The sequence below is a fragment of the Cyprinodon tularosa genome, unplaced genomic scaffold, assembly GCF_016077235.1.
Source record: "Cyprinodon tularosa strain WSP-4 unplaced genomic scaffold, ASM1607723v1 ctg45, whole genome shotgun sequence".
Classification (NCBI taxonomy): domain Eukaryota; kingdom Metazoa; phylum Chordata; class Actinopteri; order Cyprinodontiformes; family Cyprinodontidae; genus Cyprinodon; species Cyprinodon tularosa.
In genome coordinates, this window is record NW_024039174.1 from 2,516,782 (window position 1) to 2,537,905 (window position 21,124).

The 21,124-nt window shown below is 37.4% G+C and overlaps 1 protein-coding gene across 15 annotated transcripts in view; it reads left to right on the forward strand.

Annotated features, from left to right (window-relative positions):
- The window catches only part of ctnnd2b (catenin (cadherin-associated protein), delta 2b), a 209,394-nt gene that overhangs the window by 59,533 nt on the left and 128,737 nt on the right, over positions 1–21,124 (forward strand). Inside the window, exon 1 of one of the 15 annotated variants that reach the window (XM_038300421.1) lies at positions 19,495–19,730. The exons of the other annotated variants lie outside the window; for them this stretch is intronic. Within the exon in view, the coding sequence (XP_038156349.1) occupies positions 19,716–19,730 (15 nt within the window). The 5' untranslated portion in view covers positions 19,495–19,715. Of the gene's footprint in view, positions 1–19,494; positions 19,731–21,124 lie in introns of those variants that run through there. 15 annotated transcript variants of the gene reach the window in all.

Consider the following 21,124-nt stretch of genomic DNA (forward strand, 5'->3'; position numbering starts at 1 on the left):
TGTAATCATCAAAATTAAACAAAATAAACATCTGAAATATATGAGTTTGTATGTAATGTATGAATATAATATACAAGTTTCACTTTTTAAATGGAATTACTGAAATCAATCTACTTTTTCATGATATTCTAATTTTATGACCAGCACCTGTAGCTGTTAAAGTACAAACTAAAAATGTTTGCCAGATGGCAATTTTGACTGTAGCCAAATCCAGCGTGAAAAGGAATGCCAAGTCATTAGGTTTTGTGCACTGTGGTGGATTTAGGTACCAAAGTTTATTTTAATCCATTCAGCATTTCTCTGCATATACAGGTGCTGGTCATAAAATTAGAATATCATGAAAAAGTAGATTGATTTCAGTAATTCCATTTAAAAAGTGAAACTTGTATATTATATTCATACATTACATACAAACTCATATATTTCAGATGTTTATTTTGTTTAATTTTGATGATTACAAATGACAACAAATGAAAATCTCAAATTCATCATATCAGAAAATTAGAATATTGTGAAAGGGTTCAAAATTGATGGCCCCTGGTGCCACACTCTAATCAGCTAATTAACTCAAACCACCTGCAAAAGCCTTTAAATGGTCTTTCAGTCTAGTTCTATAGGCTACACAATCATGGGGAAGACTGCTGACTTGACAGTTGTCCAAATGACGACCATCGACACCTTGCACAAGGAGGGCAAGACACAAAAGGTCATCGCTAAAGAGGCTGGCTGTTCACAGAGCTCAGTGTCCAAGCACATTAATAGAGAGGCGAAGGGAAGGAAAAGATGTGGTCGAAAAAAGTGTACAAGCAAGAGAGATAACCGCACCCTGGAGAGGATTGTGAAACAAAACCCATTCAAAAATGTGGGGGAGATTCACAAAGAGTGGACTGCAGCTGGAGTGAGTGCTTCAAGAACCACCACACACAGACGTATGAAAGACATGGGTTTCTGCTGTCGCATTCCTTGTGTCAAGCCACTCTTGAACCACAGACAGCGTCAGAAGCGTCTTGCCTGGGCTAAAGAGAAACAGGACTGGACTGCTGGTGAGTGGTCCAAAGTCATGTTCTGTGATGAAAGTAAATTTTGCATTTCCTTTGGAAATCAAGGTCCCAGAGTCTGGAGGAAAAGAAGAGAGGCACTTCATCCACGTTGCTTGAAGTCCAGTGTAAAGTTTCCACAGTCAGTGATGGTTTGGGGTGCCATGTCATCTGCTGGTGTTGGTCCATTGTGTTTTCTGAGGTCCAGGGTCAACGCAGCCACATACCAGGAAGTTTTAGAGCACTTCATGCTTCCTGCAGCTGACCAACTTTTTGGAGATGCAGATTTCATTTTCCAACAGGACTTGGCACCTGCACACAGTGCCAAAGCTACCAGTACCTGGTTGAAGGACCATGGTATCCCTGTTCTTAATTGGCCAGCAAACTCTCCTGACCTTAACCCCATAGAAAATCTATGGGGTATTGTGAAGAAGAAGATGCAATACACCAGACCCAACAATTCAGAAGAGCTAAAAGCCACTATTAGAGCAACCTGGGCTATCATAACACCTGAGCAGTGCCACAGACTGATCGACTCCTTGCCACGCCGCATTGCTGCAGTAATACAGGCCAAAGGAGGCCCAACTAAATACTGAGTGCTGTACATGCTCATACTTTTCATGTTCATACTTTTCAGTTGGCCAACATTTCTATAAATCCTTTGTTTTTATTGGTCTTCAGTAATATTCTAATTTTCTGATATGATGAATTTGAGATTTTCATTTGTTGTCATTTGTAATCATCAAAATTAAACAAAATAAACATCTGAAATATATGAGTTTGTATGTAATGTATGAATATAATATACAAGTTTCACTTTTTAAATGGAATTACTGAAATCAATCTACTTTTTCATGATATTCTAATTTTATGACCAGCACCTGTATTTAATCTGGACTAAAATGTTGGACAGATGGACCAACATTGTCACCCCTGGGAGCCACAACACTGCTGCATTTTTAAATATTTTCAAGCAGCTCACCCGGGGATAAACGCTAATCAGCATACAGTAACATGAAAACAGATTGGGATTGATGTTGGTGAGGGATCCCATTATGTGCTTAAATAAAACATTTACTGCAGATGTTTGGAGCAACTGCTGAACCTGCTGTGCTGAACTGGCCCATGTCTCAAACAACATCAAGTCTGGATTAGTATAAAAGCAATCATACCCCTGGAGTACTTCCGCATTTTGTCTCCATGCAACCAGAAACATCAGTGTATTCTGTTGGGATTAGTGTTGTTTAATATAAGAAAAAGTGGTATTGTAAATAGCAGATTAACCTACATATTCTTAAATCTCTTTTTGTACAATCCACACATCTCTCCCCATGAACTTTAGCTCCTAAGCCAATAGAACTTATATCGTGTGCAGGCATAAAACACAGTCTGAGTCACAACAAGTGAGTTATGCAAGGCGGCTAAAATATTAGCCTACCAATTACTGTATCAAAGCATTGCTATGTCAATGCAAAACTGCACATATTGATATTTTGATGATGGTTGTTGTTTGATGGTGTTCTACGTTCATTTTACAGTAGTTAAGTGTTTAAACCGAGACAAGATATTGCATATCTATCTGTGAAAGCTGCAAATTTTACATATAGAAATCTAAAAAAGGGTTTGATGTGCATTTATATCCCTTCATTGCAGTTATAATTCTCAAGTCTTTTAGGTCTATTCCTGAAGTTCATACATTCAAAGTTCATTCAAAATGGATACAGGTCTAGGCACATGAATTTGTTTTAAAGGGATAGTTCGTTATTTTTGACATGAATCTGTATGGCATCCCGATCACCAGCGGCATGCAATCACACTGACTTACCCCTGGCAGCGTCCTGTGAGCAGAGTTATCGTCCAGTTTTGGTCAAGCCGAAAGTAGTCCTGCAGGTTTTTAGGAACAGCGAAATAAAATTTTTCTCTTCCCAAAACATTATGTGTCCAAAAGAGTGATATTTTCGCATCCCCAAAACATTGTAGTGGAAAAAGTCACACGTCGTTATCAATTGGTCCTATTTTCTCTCTGTTCGTATCAGTGCGCGCCGTCATTCAGACAGCGAGCCCAACAACAGCCATGTCTCCCTCCGCCGCGGAGGGAGACATGAGGAGGGAGACAGAGGAGGAGGGAGACAGAGAGAAAATAGGACCAATTGATAACGACGTGTGACTTTTTCCACTACAATGTTTTGGGGATGCGAAAATATCACTCTTTTGGACGCATAATGTTTTGGGAAGAGAAAAGTTTTATTTAGCTGTTCCTAAAAACCTGCAGGACTACTTTCGGCTTGACCAAAACTGGACGATAACTCTGCTCACAGGACGCTGCCAGGGGTAAGTCAGTGTGATTGCATGCCGCTGGTGATCGGGATGCCATACAGATTCATGTCAAAAATACCGAACTATCCCTTTAAGGCACTGTAAGAATAATGAACTAATGAAGGGATTTTTTTTTTTTTTTTATCAGACCTCAGCAGCCTTTCGCTGTTGGTCCAAAGGCTATAGACTTCTCTGACATTATTCATCTGAATCACCAAATAAAGAGAAGGCCATCAGGTTGCACTCAGAGTAATGTAGGTGCCAGATCTTAATAGTGATGAACAACATGGCTTCAGGCTTTCTATGAGAGTGCAGTCTTCCTTCCTAATGACAGTGGAACCGGACTGAAGAGATATCCAGAAGACGGAAATAGCAATGGATGGTCTGGAGAGGAGTAAAAATAATGGATTCTTCATGTATTTAATTCAGATTATGATGTGTGTCTATAGTAATTCTTAAGGTCCGTTCTGTAGTCAAAGTAGGTCATGTAGATTTAAGCATACTATAAAGTACATAAGCAGGTCATGTGCACACGCAAACACTCATAGATGATCTAGGGCACGATAATGCTCTTCTGATCAGAAAGTGGGAATATAAGCAGGATGTGGAGGGGAAGTCTCCCCTCTCTGTTTGGTTTCACACTCAAGCACCATGCTGAAGCTTTTGTTACATCTTTCATGAGAGCCATTTGTCACTTCTTTTAATAACTGTTTCTGCTGCGTCTAATTATTCTGCATTTTTTGTCTGGTGCCAGTCTTTTAAGGGTTTGTTTTTTTAGCATTCTACAAAAGAGAAGAGACTGGGTCCACAGGCAAAAAATAAATGATGACGTTTATTTCGGTTCACACGAAAAAGGTCTGGGATAAGAACCCCATATGAAAGAGAAAAATGCAAAAAGGACAATTGGGTACACAGATATGTGGTCTGCAGAAACACATGCTTCTAAACGCTGCCAATCAGCCTCTTTTTCTTGCACTGACTCACAGTAGGAGATCCCTGCTGCTGTTTTTTCCTCGGTTTCCTTTTGCCCACATGAGATTGATTAGCCATTCAACAGTGTCTTTATCACATCTGTCAGCTTTTGTCTTCCTGTCGTTCATCATCTTCGCTGTCACTAAGTCTGATACCAGTGCGAACTCAGTGTGGAGTCAGAAGGATTTTTCTTCCATTTAAAATATCTGGCACATTTTCTAACTGAATGACAGAAACTGGGAACATATGATTGGGTGATTTACTATTTTTGCTTAAAGCTTACTGACATTTGACCTGATAAACATGTGAATGCTTATACACAATAAATTCCTGGGTGTAATTATCGATCAAAAACTACATTGGCACCCTCATGTGGCCCATGTCAAATCCAAAATGTACAGGTCACTTGGGATTTTGCAAAAACTCAAGCACATGTTATGTCCTACTGTACGTAGGTCCTTGCACCTACTATATAAGACACTGGTAAGGATAGTGAGATATAGGGTAAAACCTATAAATCAATCATACAGCAAATTATCACTGCAAAAATGTGCAGTCCTTTTCATTAAAAGAGCTCATTAAGATCGTCACATTCATAATCTGTTTACTAGCTCCCAAGTATTGAAATTTGATGAATTAGTTGATAGTAAAATTTGAGATTTGATGCATAAAAAAATAAATAATATACTTTAAAATAATATACTTAAGGTTTGCTAAACCTAAAGCACGGACAGACTCTAAATTACGAAGTCTGTCATTTTAAGGTGTGACTGAGTGGAACCGTTTAGACCAGGGGTCTTTAACGTTTTCCATGCCAAGGACCCCCAAACTGATGGCGAGATGGAGCAAGGACCCCCTAATTATATATATTGTATGAATTTGTGTTATATTAAACTGGTCCTATAGTCACTCTATTACAGATTGAGTAATGTAGCGAAAGTAATTTCGCCCTGGGATTATTTAAGTATTTTTGATTAATGGTGAATGGGACTGGTGTCTGGAATGAAACGATGCCCAGCGCATTGATGACTGAAAGACATCTTCTGCCTCCATTTATCCGTTTAATACAGTGTGTTAAATTCCTGTTAATGTGTATTTAAATACATTTCAATAAAATTTGCAGGGGGGAATATATAAAAATAAAGTCTAATCAACCAAAACTTTTGCGACCCCCATGCAATACCTCCATGGACCCCCCAGGGGTCACGGTCCCTGTTGAAGACGTACGGTAGAGGATGAACTTAAAACCTGTTCATCGGTACTTCTGTTTAAAAAAAGCTTAGAGCTGATATAATGAACTCTTTCATAGATGAGAAGTTGTAAACAAATTTTTGTTTCTTTAATTATTTTGGTTTATCCTACAAACATCTGTAACAAATGCAGCTGCTGTGTTACGTATTGAAATGCCCCTTCTTTTTCCTCAAGTGATGCCAATGTGATGTTACCTTTTCGCTCTGTTCCTTGTTTGATTGTTAAAGGAACTTTTTTAATAGTTTTTTTATTCAAGGGATTTATTTATCTATTTATAAGCCTTTTGCTTAAGCCGACTCCTTTTTGAGCAGACCAACTCAAATAAAAAAAAATAAATAAATAAAAAAGCATGATTTCATACAAACAGCAGACCAGGATTATTTGATTAAATAGGTGATATCTGAAGAAAGTTGGCTGCACTAGATTTAATTAGGTTACAAGACAAAAGACATGATGTCCTGCTATAATTTTAAGGTTCTTATTTGGGAAAATCTTTAATTGGGCTGTAAAGTTAATCAAATGTATGTTTTCTTTTAATTTCAGCTAAAAATGGTTAAAACACAACTATGCAATCCTTAAAAAGCCATTACAACAAAATTATTTTTTGGCATATTCTGCTTTGCTAAGCTAAGCAGTTTCTTAGTGTCATGTCTGCTGAATGATACCTGCTTTAATTGTGTTTTAAAGGTTTAATACAAATAAGAACAGCAGAGTGGGTGCCCCATTGTTAAGTCAGTTTGTTTGTATAAAACCACAGTGACATGCTGGATATAATGCTTAGTGGTGTCTTCACACATAGTATTATAGCAAATCTGTTTAACCATGAATGTACCTGTAGAATAAATTATAAAAATAAATTATTTTATATTGTTTTTCCATAAATTGATTAAAAATCAATATTTCACAAAATTTCTGAATATCTGTGTTGAATCACATATTAGTGTTTTTATAACATTATAAAATGTTACATGTTTTGAAAATTTCTTTTTTCAAAAACTAACTTCAGAAGAGCAAATCAGATTCAATTGATTTTTATTTGTATTCATTTAGGATTTATAGCTTATGTTTATATAACTATGTTGTCTTTTAAATGAAGGGTGGAGTTTTTAAGGAAACTTGTTTTTAAAAAAAATTTGAGTTTCATATTGAGCAATTGTGATTGTCAAGGTTTGGTTGAAGACCAAAATGCAGAGATGAGTTTTGTTAATTTAATAAAGACTCAGAGGCAACTGAGGCAAAAATCCAAGAAAAATTCAACAACAACAAAACAAAAAAACAGAAAACCAAAATCTAGGAGACATCAGGGAAAACACACATAAGTAGCCAGGAAACAATGATGAACCAGTAAACAGTTACTGAACAGGTGTATAAATGGGTGGCTGAACAAAGACCCGACTAATCAGCAGATTGGGAGCAGGTGTGGACAGAGGAATCAAGAAGGGAGCTAGGAGAAAAAGAGACCAACACAAGAGGGCACCAGAGGGTAAACAAGAAATACATAAGGACTGTGTTACGCCCCCAAGGTCGGTTCTGGGGAGTTAACATAAAAAATGTGTCCAGAGCAAATAAGTAGAATGTAAAATGATTCATTACAAAACATGGTTACACAGACCCAAAACACAATACAGCTTAATCCAATTAAAACAAAAGAAAAGGGCAAACAAATTCAAGAATGGTTAAGATCAAATTAGATTACAAACTGTCCAAACCAGTCGGACTAAGTTTTACACAAAACAACCCAAAAGAAAAGACAAAGGGAGCAAAAAACCTCCCAAACACAAGCTTCTAGCTTGAACAAGTCCACCTAAAGCAGATTCAGGAAAAAATATATACTAGCTAGGTCAAAGAATTCTTACTGCCCAAAACAGTTTGAAACCAAAGGTGGGGAAAACAGCTTAAAAAAACCTTCTTCCTATTAGCTGTCCCCAAACTGAAAACTTTTGAGGAGCCTTAAGGTGCAAGTGGGCCTTATCAACATCCTGATTGGCTTGACAATCCTCTGCTGGTGCAATCATGTCACTGCTCCTCTGAAGGCAGCCAACAAGGAAGATCTGTCAGAGCTGAACCTGCAAAAGAAAACAAACCTGCACAGTCTTAAAAGGGCCAGAGGCCGTAACAAACTGAAAAATATAACCAAAAACAACTAGAATAAGACCAAATGGACATTAAACCCCCAAAAAAACTAGAAAACACAGACAGACATTTATCAAAGTATAACTGAAAACTCAAAAAGAAAAATTAAACAGAACCAAAAAGTGCAAAATCATGACAGCGATTCCTTTAACTCCCACACATCATTATTGTTTTGCTCGAGACAGAGACCCGACAATCTTTTTTAATATGGTCTGTCTTTAAAATGTGATTAAATTGAAAATAAACAGTGAAGATGGAAACCAGATATCTGCGGAAATTTCTCCAGTCCTCTTACTTGAAGCAGTCTCAACTCTGTAGTAGCAGTGATCTACAGATTAAATCCTTTTTGAATTGAATTTTCTGCTGAGACAATTCTCCCAGAATATCAGCAGAGGTCTTTTGTTCTGTTTACGTCTACGACGTTGTTTCAAATACCTCAAGTATTGGTCAATTGTTGTCTTGAAATGGAATTGCAATGTTTGCTTTTCGCTGCGTTTCTTTTCAGCAGGACCTTTATTTCAAATATGTAACCCAGAACAGTGGAAGCCCGTAGGCCATGTTCGGCCTTTGAGTTTATTTTATTTTTCTGTGCAAAGAATTAAAATATTAATAAGTTCACACAACACAGGAATGAGTTGCAGCTTTGCTCAGAAAGGGTAAACAAGTGCACTGCCTTGAGGCTGGTTCAGTTTGGGCAGTTTCATTGGAAGAAATGTGTACATGCTATAAAATATTGATAATAGCTATATAAGATAGATGAAGCATGGCGGAATTACGTCACAAACCACCACTATTCATTTCTATGAGTCTGTAATCAAACGCAGGAAAAATGCTGAGATTTTATCATTGAGACTCTAAGATAAAATGTAGTATGAGAAAGATGAAACAAATGCGGACTAAAGGGGCTAATGAACAAACTTAAATCATACTGAGCCTGTTTGCTTCAGAAATCTTTCTTTATATGTTGCCAGGCTTCTGGTAAGGGTGATATATCGTCTGTCAGTAAGGCTATCACTGAAGAAATAACAGGAGGAGCTCCTTGGTGTTTTAGGACATAAATCTGGCAAACAGTGACATTGCATTGCAATGCCGGTGTAGACTGGTTAGTTGATGTTAGAGCCAGGAACCTCAACTTTAGAGTTGCAACTGATGATTATTTTGCAAATCCATTAATCTGTTCATTATTTTTCATATAATTAATTAATAATCGGGTAGCTTAAGGTTCCTTAAAGAAGCGTTTTTGCAAAATTAAACCAGTTGAAAATAAAACTTTTCTAGTCGAGGAGTTCTGGATAGAGCATATTTTTATCTAATTTTTTTTTTGTTGCAATTTTCTTATTATTACTGCTCTAAGTGGGGCACTCTTTCACCTCAAGACATATTTTAAAATTTGTATACTCAAACGATTAATTGATTGTTAAATTAGTTAACGATTATTTCAATAATCGATCAATCGCGATTAATCTGATTAATTGTTTCAGCCCTACTCAAGTTTAATCCTACAATTTTTATGCAATTTTCACTAATCTCTCAAAGAATGCGGATGTGTTTTCTGTGTTTTTGCTTTTTCTTTTTGCCTTTAGTTTAAATCTGTATGAATACTTGTAGTTATTTTGACCTAATTAAAACATACTCTTCGCTCTAACAGTTGCAGTCCCTCATTTGCTAATTGTTAGACTTCGGCCTGGCTGACACAGCAAGATAATCGTGACGATTTTTGCACTAATGTTTCCTTTCCGAGACACATTGATTATCAGGATGCCTCTTGTTATGATATTTTACCAATAGATTATAAATATTATTAACTAGCACTGGAAGTTAATTAATAGGTCATTCAAAATCGAGGAAAAGACCAAATAGACCAATAAGACCAAATACGTTAATGATTATAAGTGCAATTTGCCTACTCACCAGAATTGTTGGTATTTTACATCACAGCTTGAACTCCTGGACCGGCTGTTGAAAATCCAGTTGTTTTTCACCTATTTAGTAAATAAGACTATGGCTATCAGCAGAGTTATTTATCACCCACCGAAGAAAACTTTGTTTATTTATGTTACCAAATGTTTATCACTGCACAATAAACACAAACTACTACTTTATGTCTTTATTTCTAATAATCCAGGGTTATAGCAAATCTAACATCTATGCAAATACTACACACTACTGGAAATAAAACACAAGGTAGGCAACAGGAATAATTTGGAAAGAGGGAAAGGGGGGTCTAAGAGTGCGTTCACGAATTTCTAAGGGATCGTCCAAGTTAAGTTATATGTATCAATGCATTCAGTAGTGTCATTTCAAAATAGCAGCAGGTATATGTGAATAACAATAAATGCAGTTAAACAGTGTTGTTTCATTCAGCTTACAATGGGTAATGATGATGAGTCACAGCTGCATTAAACAAGGAGGTAACCTGTTGAATGTGACGTGTAGCCAATCAGAAAGTGTTTCACTGAGGGAAAAAACACAACCTATCAGTTTAGCAAATAGAGACCTTGCTTGCCCTGTCACTACTCCTTTAACCAATGCTTTTTTTATTGTAATAGAACAGCGTTCCCTGGAAACTGAATCTATGCATTGATGCTCTATAGTGCTTTTTACATGTCCAAAGGGTGAACCATCTGTTAGGTGCCCTCCTCATTTTTAACAAGTATACTGCATTTGATTTCGAGTCAGTTTTGGTTTTGGTCCAAAAGTTATTGACATTTTTTCCAGAAAATCTGATGTGGCTAACTTTGTTGCCATGGGTATAAAAGTGTCCCTGTTTACTACATGCCTCTCTAGCAAGTTGGAGCAATTCTAGATACAGACTGTGGTTTTTACACTTCACTTCGAGCTAGATATTAGATACCTATGGTATAAAATGTTAAAGCCATCTTACAGTTTAGGGACCCTCCCCATTATTTGGCCAGATACTGGGGGGAGGCAGAGCCATTGGAGTTGCCTTGGACATCTCTATAACTCCAGCTGGTAACGCTCAGGGCTGCTAGTCTCCTCCAGAAAACCTCTCTTTCCCTCTCAATCCACTCTTGTCTCTGGGGAAGATGTTGATCCGCTATTATCTGCCTCATACCACTGCTCTGATGGAAAGCTATCGTCACTTGATCTTTCTCCATGTTTGCATCACGCTTATTGCTGCTGTCAGTCCATCTTCCAATCTCAGCCAAAACCACAGCCAGCTCTCACCTCCCTCACATGGTCCACAGGGGTATTTTTAGTATATTATATTTTAAGTGCTTACAGTTAAGGTAGGACTTATTAAGAGTATGAATAGGACTGATTGACAGGGAGGTATGTACAGTATGCAAAGGTAGAAATCAGTAGTAACTGATTAAAAAAGACATAATAATGTTTGAAAATAACATTTTATTTATGGGAATATAAAAGTTGTTTAGTTTCCCAGTTAACCTAATTTTCTAACCTGACTTATATCAAATACCGTTTTAATACTTTGAAATAATATTTGAGAGGTTTGAAGAAACATCCCTACAGAGAAGACTGCCATCAGATGCAAAGAAAAGTAAAAATTTGCCCAACAACAGTGTGTCAAAAGCTTATTTTTATCCTGTTTGAAAAAAGCATGCACATTTTCTGTTTATTTAAGAAAACACACTAAATAACAGCTTTAACCTTCATCTCCTGCTTGCTGCCAACATGACCTCATGCAGTGTTATTACAAGCTTCAAGAGAGGTGAAGCGCAGGTTAGAAAAAAAAGGACTGCCTCACCAGGAAAGAAACAAAATTCCGTCATGGAAGATAATAATGATTCTGAAAATCCAGCTTTTAAAACATTTTTAATGTTTCTTCAGTAATACGTGATGGGCATCATCTTGATGAGCACAATAGTTCATCGGAAAGTCTCCCAGGTCTCATAAATCACCCATATTCAAGCTAAAAACAGCAGATTAATTTCATGTTTATATAAAAAAGCTAATTTTCTAGTTATAATAACATGTAAAAGATACAATAAACTAATTTGGCAAATACTATATTTCATTTACATGCAAACTTTTACTTTAAATCCATGTGTGTCTTTTTGACAAACTGCATACTGCAATGAAAAGGACCACGGATGGTTGTGCTTATGATATTTGTTGCCACTTTTGACAATTCATTAGGCCCTTTATTTCAGTTTTTGCTCAGCAGCCAGGGTGTTTTCTTCCACTCCCTGCTATGCTCTTCATTTGTTTATTGAGAGCTAATTAGGATTTGTTTAGCATCGTCTGTCTCATTAAGTTACCAAATATAGTTCATTTCAAAGTTCTCTAAAAATTCGGGTATTCATAAAGTTTTCTTAAAGAGAATCAAATATTTATTTTATTTTAAATCTGTACGCAAGGGGCCATGAAGAAAAAAGAAAGAACAGAGGAGGGGTTTAGAGAAGAATTTCCCTCTTTTTAAACCTTTGTTCTTTTTTTATAGCATGTTGGCATCTGTGATAAGTTTCTAATATATGCTGTTTCCCATCAAATACCGACTCCAGGGTGCCTTAAATACATAGAAGAACCGGTCTGCTTATGATAGTTTCTCTTGTTTTTGACTGCACATCCTATAGTTTCTATATGGCAGGATAGAAAGGGCAACATTTTCAGCTATCTACTGAAATACCACAAGCAGAGATGATTTTAAACATTTCAGTTTCAAAACAGCAACAAAAAACATTTTTCATGAGAGAAAAAAATAGATACCAAACAAATACCTGACCTATATCCAGGAAACAAGGATGCTAAACTGTGTTATCATTGAGTTCTCTGCAGAACACCCTTGGAAACCTCGCCAAAAAGCACAATGGATGGAGCATACATAAATGAAAAATATGACACAACTGACCATTCACTCTGCTAACTGATTAGTTTTAACAACATGTTGAGTCATACTATGATCTTTTCAAAGAAACTTACACAGAGGGAAAATAAACACACACAGAGCAAGGCAAAGATCGGAATAAAAGCTGTTTTTAGATACCGGCCAAAGAAGCTCGGTCACAACAGCTGAAGCAGTAAAGTATTGCCAATACAAGCCGAGCACTGACAAATTAGAGCACTGTTTGGAGACAAACTGTTAAGAGGGCACCCTATCAGCACCCACTTCATTAAAGATAAAGGAAATCAGTACCCTTTCTATCTATATTTGCCAGATTAACTCCTCTAGCTTTACTAGATATTGACATTTTTGAATCACTGACATTCAAACACTCAAATTTAACCAAAATAGCATACATTTAAAACATCCAAAGGAGGAAAATACTTTTTCATGCAACAGTCAAGTCCTCTGGCATCCACACTGTTTGTAACCGCCTGCTGTAAGCATCTGGAATACAAAGCTACAAAGGAAAAAAAATGCCAAACGAAGGATTCATTTTAGGTACAACATGACAAGAAATAATGAACGCTTGTGTCGGTGTCTTTTTCATCTGGTTGGGACTTGATGTAAGTTATCTTTAGCTTATAGTTCAAAGCAGCACTTGAAGAGAAAGCAGTGCAATATGCAGGGCAAAGTGGCTCCTTCATATGGCAATTTAGTCAGTTTGCTAATGTACTTGCTTCAGAAAGGAAAGGTTGGTGGCTGAGTTTTAGAGTGTGAGCATATTTCTTGTACTCCAGGCTTGGCTTGTGGTGGGCAGTGTTATAGAGGCCTGAGCAGATGGCCAACACTCTGAAGTACGAAGAACTAAACTGGGTGTATCATAAGCTCTAGTCTAGGGATATAACACTGATTTTATAATTTAAAGCATATGGTATAGAGGCAAAGAAGCAGCAGTATTTTCTATACTGAATATAAATATATACTAAACATTTCTTAAAAAACAAAGAAGGGTTTTTTATTTTTCCAGATATAGTTTTGCTGCACTTAGAGTAAGAATGGATCTAACCACTGCCTTCCATTCATTTGAGATCAGATTCAACCCTTGTTACTAGGGGTGTCAACAATAATCGATTCAGCGATGCATTGCAATGCGGGGCATGCACGATTCAGCATCGATGCGGCAACGTGCCATAATCGATTATGTCACTGTTTATTTTCTGGCCTCAAATGGACAAGTTGTGAAGTTTCAATTACTTCCGGGGCCATACCAACAACAATCAAGATGGCTGAGGCGGAGGAAGATGACCGCGATAAACGGGCAGGCCTAATTAAAAACGCACCAAAAGCTTGGAAAGCGGATATCTGGGCACATTTTGGATTTTACGAAGTCAATGGGATTTTGATGCATCACAATGCATCGTAGAATCGAATTGAATCGAATCGTTACCTGGTGAATCGTAATTGAATCGAATCGTGAGGGCAGTGCCAATGCACACCCCTACTAGTTACTGTATATATAAAAAACTCCAGTTCAGTTTATAACACCATCGACAAAGAATGAAAGTAAACCCAACCTATTTCATTCAGTGACTGACTCTGCAGCAATCTCTATTTCTGTAAGGATAAAGTGAACTCTTGATTGCATGGTGTGGTTACTTTTACCCAAATCCATCTTACTGAACATACAAGTCTTTACAGTTAAATCGTCGTTTCTGGTTTAAGAAGGAACCAGAAGAATCTGGCTCAACCTCAGCAGCCGTCTGGCATGACCCATGATAAGATGAAGTTGGCAAATAGAAAACGTCAAACTAAATGGAGCTGACCCATCCACACTAACTGAGACTACTTTAAGTCACTACAGCATGTGGTGAAGATGGTGGCTTTAGGTATGCCTCCAGGTATCCTACCTACCATTACTTTCCCAGATTCCATTGGTAAAACAGCACATGCATGATTAATAACACATGGACAGCCTTGGCAAAATGCATCCTTTGTATACAGAAGAGTTGAAAGCATTCTGTTTGTTGTATGTTTATTCCTTTCAAGGTGCCCTGAGCAACACAGGGTAAGGTATATCCAGGAGTACAAACAACTGAAAACCAGCCATTAAAAAATGCAATTTGCTTAATATCAAGGTAAAACAGCAACATTTCTTTTACATTTCTACAGAAGGATAGACTAAAGAAAACAAACAAAACAGATCCGGTTCATCTTTATGGTTTAAGTACAACGTTGGAGGCAGCAAGACTGAAAGTCCTTCTGGGGAAATTAACTGAGCAGGATAAAGAGTTTAGCCTTTTGTCAGAAGAAATAAAGCAACCAACTCAGTAAATAAAATGTTTAGCCTTCTGATGTTTACCTGCTGTAAAAACCTTGAGCTTTCAATTAGCTTTTTTCTTTTTGCTGAAGGTTGAGTCAACAGTTTCACCTTGATATCAACCAAAGTATTTTTCATCTTTACAGCAGCTTAAACAAATACAAAGAATTTAGTTTTTTTTTCTTTTTAACTCATAGTTTTCAGTTAAACACGTTATACTGAAGTATAGAACACTTATTGCCATTCTATCTTTTTCTAGGATAAGCAGCTCTATAGAATCTACATTTCAATGATTCTTGTCTGCCTCTGTTGTGCTCTCCTTCTCATATATGTTTGTTTCTCTTTACCTTAGAGACAGCATTTTTTTACCAAATATACTCACTATACCAAAATATTTCCTCTCCTGCTATACCCTCTCCAGACAGCAGCGGTCTTAGCTTGCACAGCCGCTGACATTTTCCCTTGGAAAAAAGGCCTCCCTATCCAAAAATCTAAATGCCATTCAGACTCCATGGGGCCTAATTAGACCACTTTGTGTTCAAGAGACAAGGGAGAGGGCTTTACCTACAGGACACATACACGCTCCAATGCGGTTGGCCACTGCTGTGCCAGGATTGCCTGTTTTTCTGTAGTAATGTCTTTAATGATGTTTGTGAGGACATGCATTCTTCCAGCGTCACTCTTTCCTCTGTCAGTCTCCAGGAGGAGATGCAGGTGCAAATAATCTTTTGTAATTCACTCATCAAACAAGCACCAAATGGAGCCCATGGTCGAATCCTGCTATCACTCCAACCAACATTGCAGTTTTTGTAGTTGCAGCCATCAAAATGCTAGTTCAGCTAAACTAACTTTTTTATAAATATGTTTACATTTTACCTGAAAAGCAATAAAGTAAAAATATATTTTTTGAATGAAACAAAACAAAGCAGAAATTAGAGTCAAAGTATGCTCAGAGTCAGTGCATGTGTTGGTGGCCTCAAGTCTAGAGCAAAATAGTTAATGTTTAGCAACCATTACAGTAATAATTCACTGGTTCTACGGAAACACTTGCTACATAAAAATTAGTGTAATGATTACTTGTTAGACAATTCTGGTCCTGTTTACCATGAATGTATTCTTGGTTTTTGTCCTGCTGGAAGATAAACATTTTACTCCAAGTCTGAAATCCTCTTAGCTTCTTTTAGATTTTCTTCTTTATTCAGCAGTATCATTTTCCTTTAAGTGCAACTTTATTTTTCACGCTAATAGGCAGACATCCCCACAGTATGATGCTGGCGAAAAATGCATTTGCATTGATGTGTAATTAGTTTTCTGCCAGACTAAGAATTAGAATCAGAATTACTTTATTAATCCCTTGCCAGAAAATCTTTTCTTGCAGTGCAACCATTTACAGAAGGGATGTATTTGCAGGTAGGTTAAAAAGTTAAATTGTTGGGCCTTTCTGACCAGGGAACCTTACCTGCTATGTCAAAAACTACAATTTGAACTTTCAACATCTTTCCTCTTGACTTTCTCTCAGAAAAATCAGATTTTTAGGATTTCATAATAATTATGGCAACAGACTAAAGCCACCTGATTTGTGGGCCTTGAGGAGGTGAAGCTTCCCTCTAAAGATTGTGCTTTAGGTGTTGCATTTTAATATAATGTTCAAAGCTTTGACTGTTGTCTTAATGACTCCCTTAATAAAAAAACACAATCTTTATTGCCTTATTTTTGTTTATGTAACATATGTTGTCTGATTAATCTAAGGCTTTCACAGGACAACCATATTTAGACTAAAGTTGATTAGTGTCAACTGAAACAAAAATTATGTAATTTTTTAATCTCTTTTTGATTTAGTACTTTTTTTGATTTCCCTTTATTATTCTATAATAAGGAGAAATGAATACATGTGTGCACTTTGAGCATATTATATCTAAACCCTAATAGTAAAACCACAAGCCTTTGTCCTTCTGTTACATGAATATATATCACATTATTCCACTTTCCCAACAAAGCGCATGATTTTTTTTAGCTGTAACGTGACAAAAAAAGTGAATAGGTTTAAAGTATAAAAGTAATACATCGAGACACAGTATAAACAGCTTGCATTCATTGTATTAAAATAGCAACTGCTTGGTGTTTGCCTGTATAAATCTACTGAATGTGGGTCTGCCCACCTGGTCTTTCAGCCTTGGTGTTTGTTTTTCTTCACCAGCAGCAGGAACTAAACTCAATCTCAGTTCTGCTGAATCAATTATCCAACCACAGGGCTGTTCATCAGATCCACGGGCCATGTAAACTGAGCTTGGTCAAATTTGAATAAAGAAATGACTGCAGACATGAGTTTTGCATGTGCAGAACAGAGACCAATGTGCAACACAGGAAGTTTGTTACTCAGAGAACTAGAGAGTGAACGAGGGAAATCGCTTTCTTAGTAAATTAGGACGGAAAATAGCACCTATTGAGAAAAAAATGGCTGACTTTGAGCCAGACTGTATCTGGGTAAGAAATAAACATTTGATTCTTTTTTATATATAAAGCTGTTAATGATTTGACAGTTCTCTAGAGATGTATTCTTTAGACAGATTTTCCAGCTATATGTTTTGAACGTTTTTATCAGTGGCGTTACTGCCATAAAATTTAGATTAATTGCTTTTACAGTAATTTCTTCTGCTGACTTACAATTAATACTACTGAAAAAAAAAGTTTTTTCAGAATGCTGTAGAATAATATATTATTAATAGGTGGCATAAGATGTTATGTTGAATGTGCAAAAAGATTTTGCATGTGGCTTTATGAATATTCCGTTTTTTACATTTTATATTAACCTTGACATCACTGTTTAACACATGGATAATTGATTATTACAAATGGCTTAAAATAAAGAGGTCTTTGGTTCAGATTCTGGCTCAGATTCCTTCAGCATGTAGTTCCCATTTTCTCCCTGTGCATGCATGAGTTCTCTCTTTTTTAATATAGAGAGGAAAGACAATATGTGTTTATTTTTTAATTCATTGTCAAGAAATCTTGTGTGGTTGTAAGAAAGATTTCCCTTTACAGTAGTTGCCTTTTAGTTGTGTCACATTTGTAAAGAAAATGAAATATGTGCTCCCGAAGTGAAGTACATAGGTTGCTCACCTGAACAACTAAACAAATTATTTCTGAAGGTACTACACAGCTTTTGGTAAAGACATAGAAATGTAATAGTGTAATAGTATGGAATTGCACTGCCTTGCTGGAATATCAAGTTTTCAACTATGGGAGCCAAGCTCAGTGCAGATTTGTGTGCAGGAGATCCTTCCACTAGTGGCAATCAGATGTCTCCACTCTCAGGGAGCAAACTCTATCTTTTTAAGAAGTCATCTCCCGCCCCCACAGAGAAAGGTTTTAAAAACTTACTTCTCGGATGTTACATGATAAAGTCCGGATTGACCTGTATGAAATCATGACCCGAACCCCATTAAAAACAGGTGGGCTCAGCTTGTTTTTTCGTTGTCCCCGTAGTAATTTCATAAGCTGGAACATAAAATAAATCTAGGTAAAGACAATATTTTCTCCTTTTTTGAAGGCAAATTTGTATAATATGTCCATTCTAGAATAATGTTGGTCTCCTATGTCCTATAAGCCTATGTTCCAAGGTAGGCCAGTTGTGTTTTGAAATAGAAAAATCTAGCAAGCTTTACTAGTCGTTATGGTGCTTTTAATGTTTCAGTTTCTACTATATCTATAAATACTTTACAAGGAGGCACCATTGTTCCAAAATACAGTAGACACCGTCCATTGAAATGAATATTCCAGCAGTGAAAATAAACACTTTATATTCCCATCAATTTCACAGAATTATTATATAAACAGGTGTCAGATTCCATCCATCCATCCATCCATCCATCCATCCATCCATCCATCCATCCATCCATCCATCCATCCATCCATCCATCCATCCATCCATCCATCCATCCATCCATCCATCCATCCTTTCCAAATAAACCAAAATAGAAAAAATATATAATTAATCATTGTTTTAAAGACCACTTTTAGAATTTTATCTCCCTGTGTGGATGTTCTTTTTATGTAACTTGCTTCAGCCTAATATACAGTTTTTAACCTTTGCAGTCCTCCAGTGCATTTCAACTCATAGAATTTTCCTTTTGCAGAGCACAGTTTATATGAGTGGGTGTTTAAACATGTGTGTGTGTGTCAGCATGTTTCTATGTCGGCATGAGTCCGCTGTTTTGAGTGTAGGCCTCCGTTCATCCTGTTCGACACATCTTTCCTCACCGTTTGCTGCTCCCTCCTCTCCTCGAAATTCCCTCCCTTCCTTCCAGCAATGGTGGATACTGAGAAGGCGGAGGAAGGAAGGACGGAGGGTGATGGTGGTGGTGGGAAGGCGTGTGCAGATGGTCTGGTCAGAGAGGAAAATAGGGAGAAGGAGCTAGTGTGAGAGGCTGGGAGTGATTCCTGAGCGGCGGGCTCTTTTGGCAGGGCCGGCCGGTGGGAGGGCCCTATTGTGATGCAACGTTGCATAAATAATGCCACGGGGCTTCTAAATGCTGTGTTGCCATGGGGACCTTTGTGGCTCACTGAACAGTGAGTGTGTGTGTGTGTTTTTGTATGCATGTGTGTGTCTGTGGGCTTCATGGCCCCTGAGCAAGTAGAGAGAAAGAGACACAGACATAGAGACCAGGAGGTGGGGGGCTGAGTTGCAGTCAGCTCAAGTGACACTTGTGGTCTCTCAGTCTCTGTCTTTCTTTCTGTCTCTATCACTTGCTGGGTCCTGACACTGGATAGATGAGGGTTTGGAACAGAGAGAAGAAGCTCTGCTGCTGCTTTTTTATTTTATCCAGATGGGAGCACGGAAAAGCAGGATCCTTTTAGAATTCCCGTGTTTATTCACATTATGGTCCATGTGAAGGTATGTGTCCTTACATCTTAATTACCAGTCTGTAGATTTGGCCTGTTTTTTTACCTTTTTTGATTTGCAGTTTCTAAGAACATGAGATTCCATAATGGTCCGCCCTCTCCTTCTTCAGTAACAGGTGTCTGTTCATCAGCTCTGAGCCCAAGGAAGCAAAGATCTGAGGGGGACGGAGGAAAAAAAGGAGGGAGAGACCGCTTGCATTGTGCCTTTTTAAGAAGGCTCGCAATTTGAATTTGCACAAGTTGGCATCAAGCTAGTTTGCATTTCCTCTCATCAAAACAAGCACACTATCAAATAAAAGAGAGAGATAATGTTTCCTTAGTTGAATAGGGAGTTAAGACTGATTTGGAGGCATAAAAAAGTTGGATCTCACAGAGGAAAGCATGCTGGGTTTTTTTTTTCTCTCATGTTGAGCTGTTTTAGATGCAAGTAAAGAAACCTCTGCTACGACCAACTGGGTATATTTTCACCAAGGTTACAGATCTTTTGTGATGTGATATGCAACCGTGCGTCTTTTAAGTGTTTCTCAACTGCAAAATGTACCCGAATTCCTCATTTCTTACATCAAATGCAACCAATGTGTTATTGAGCAACCTCAAATTTAAAAGAATTAAATACAAACAAAGCATTTCCACTGTTGCAAAAACATGGTTTACTAAAGTGCCTAACTGGAGACCAGATGTGGTTGTCCAAAACTCATCACTAGGTAGCGTTTCTTTGTAAATCCTTCCTTAAAAGATTTTTAATATTCACCTGAAGTGGCAGCAGTTGTATCATTTTAATCTGCTGTACAGACTCATGGATGTGTCTATTTCAATGAGATACTGCGGCTGGAATGTGCAAATCTACACGTATACACAGTCACAGATAACAAGGAGAATATTGGACATTGTTACTAAGAAACTTGCAAATTGATCTGCAAAGTTCTGGCCTTAATGAGCCTTTTAGAATAGAAGTGTTTCACATAGAGGAGACCCTTAAGTTCGCCTGAAGCACCATCAGGGTTTAGGCTCCATCACACCAGCCTATTAGCAGATCTAGTCAGAAATTACATGCATTGGGTGAGGATTGCAATTAGATCTAATGTTTCTTATTTCTTGGGCTGAGGTCAATTCAATTCTTATATCTAAGCCTCTCCTGAGTCCTGCCTTACTTTGACTAAGCATTGAACATACAGGATGTGTTTTCAGGATGATGCACATTAATGGAAGTTGAGGTTTAGCCTTAGCTGTTTCCCTGTAGAATTTCGGATGGTTTTCTTATCACAGTAGCTTGTTTTTTGTATTCCTAAAGGTCAGATTTGTGGAGTGTACAATTAATTGCTTTTCCCATCAAAAGATTCCTCTACTAAAGCCGTAGTTGCTCTTAGCGAATTACCAAAGTCCTCA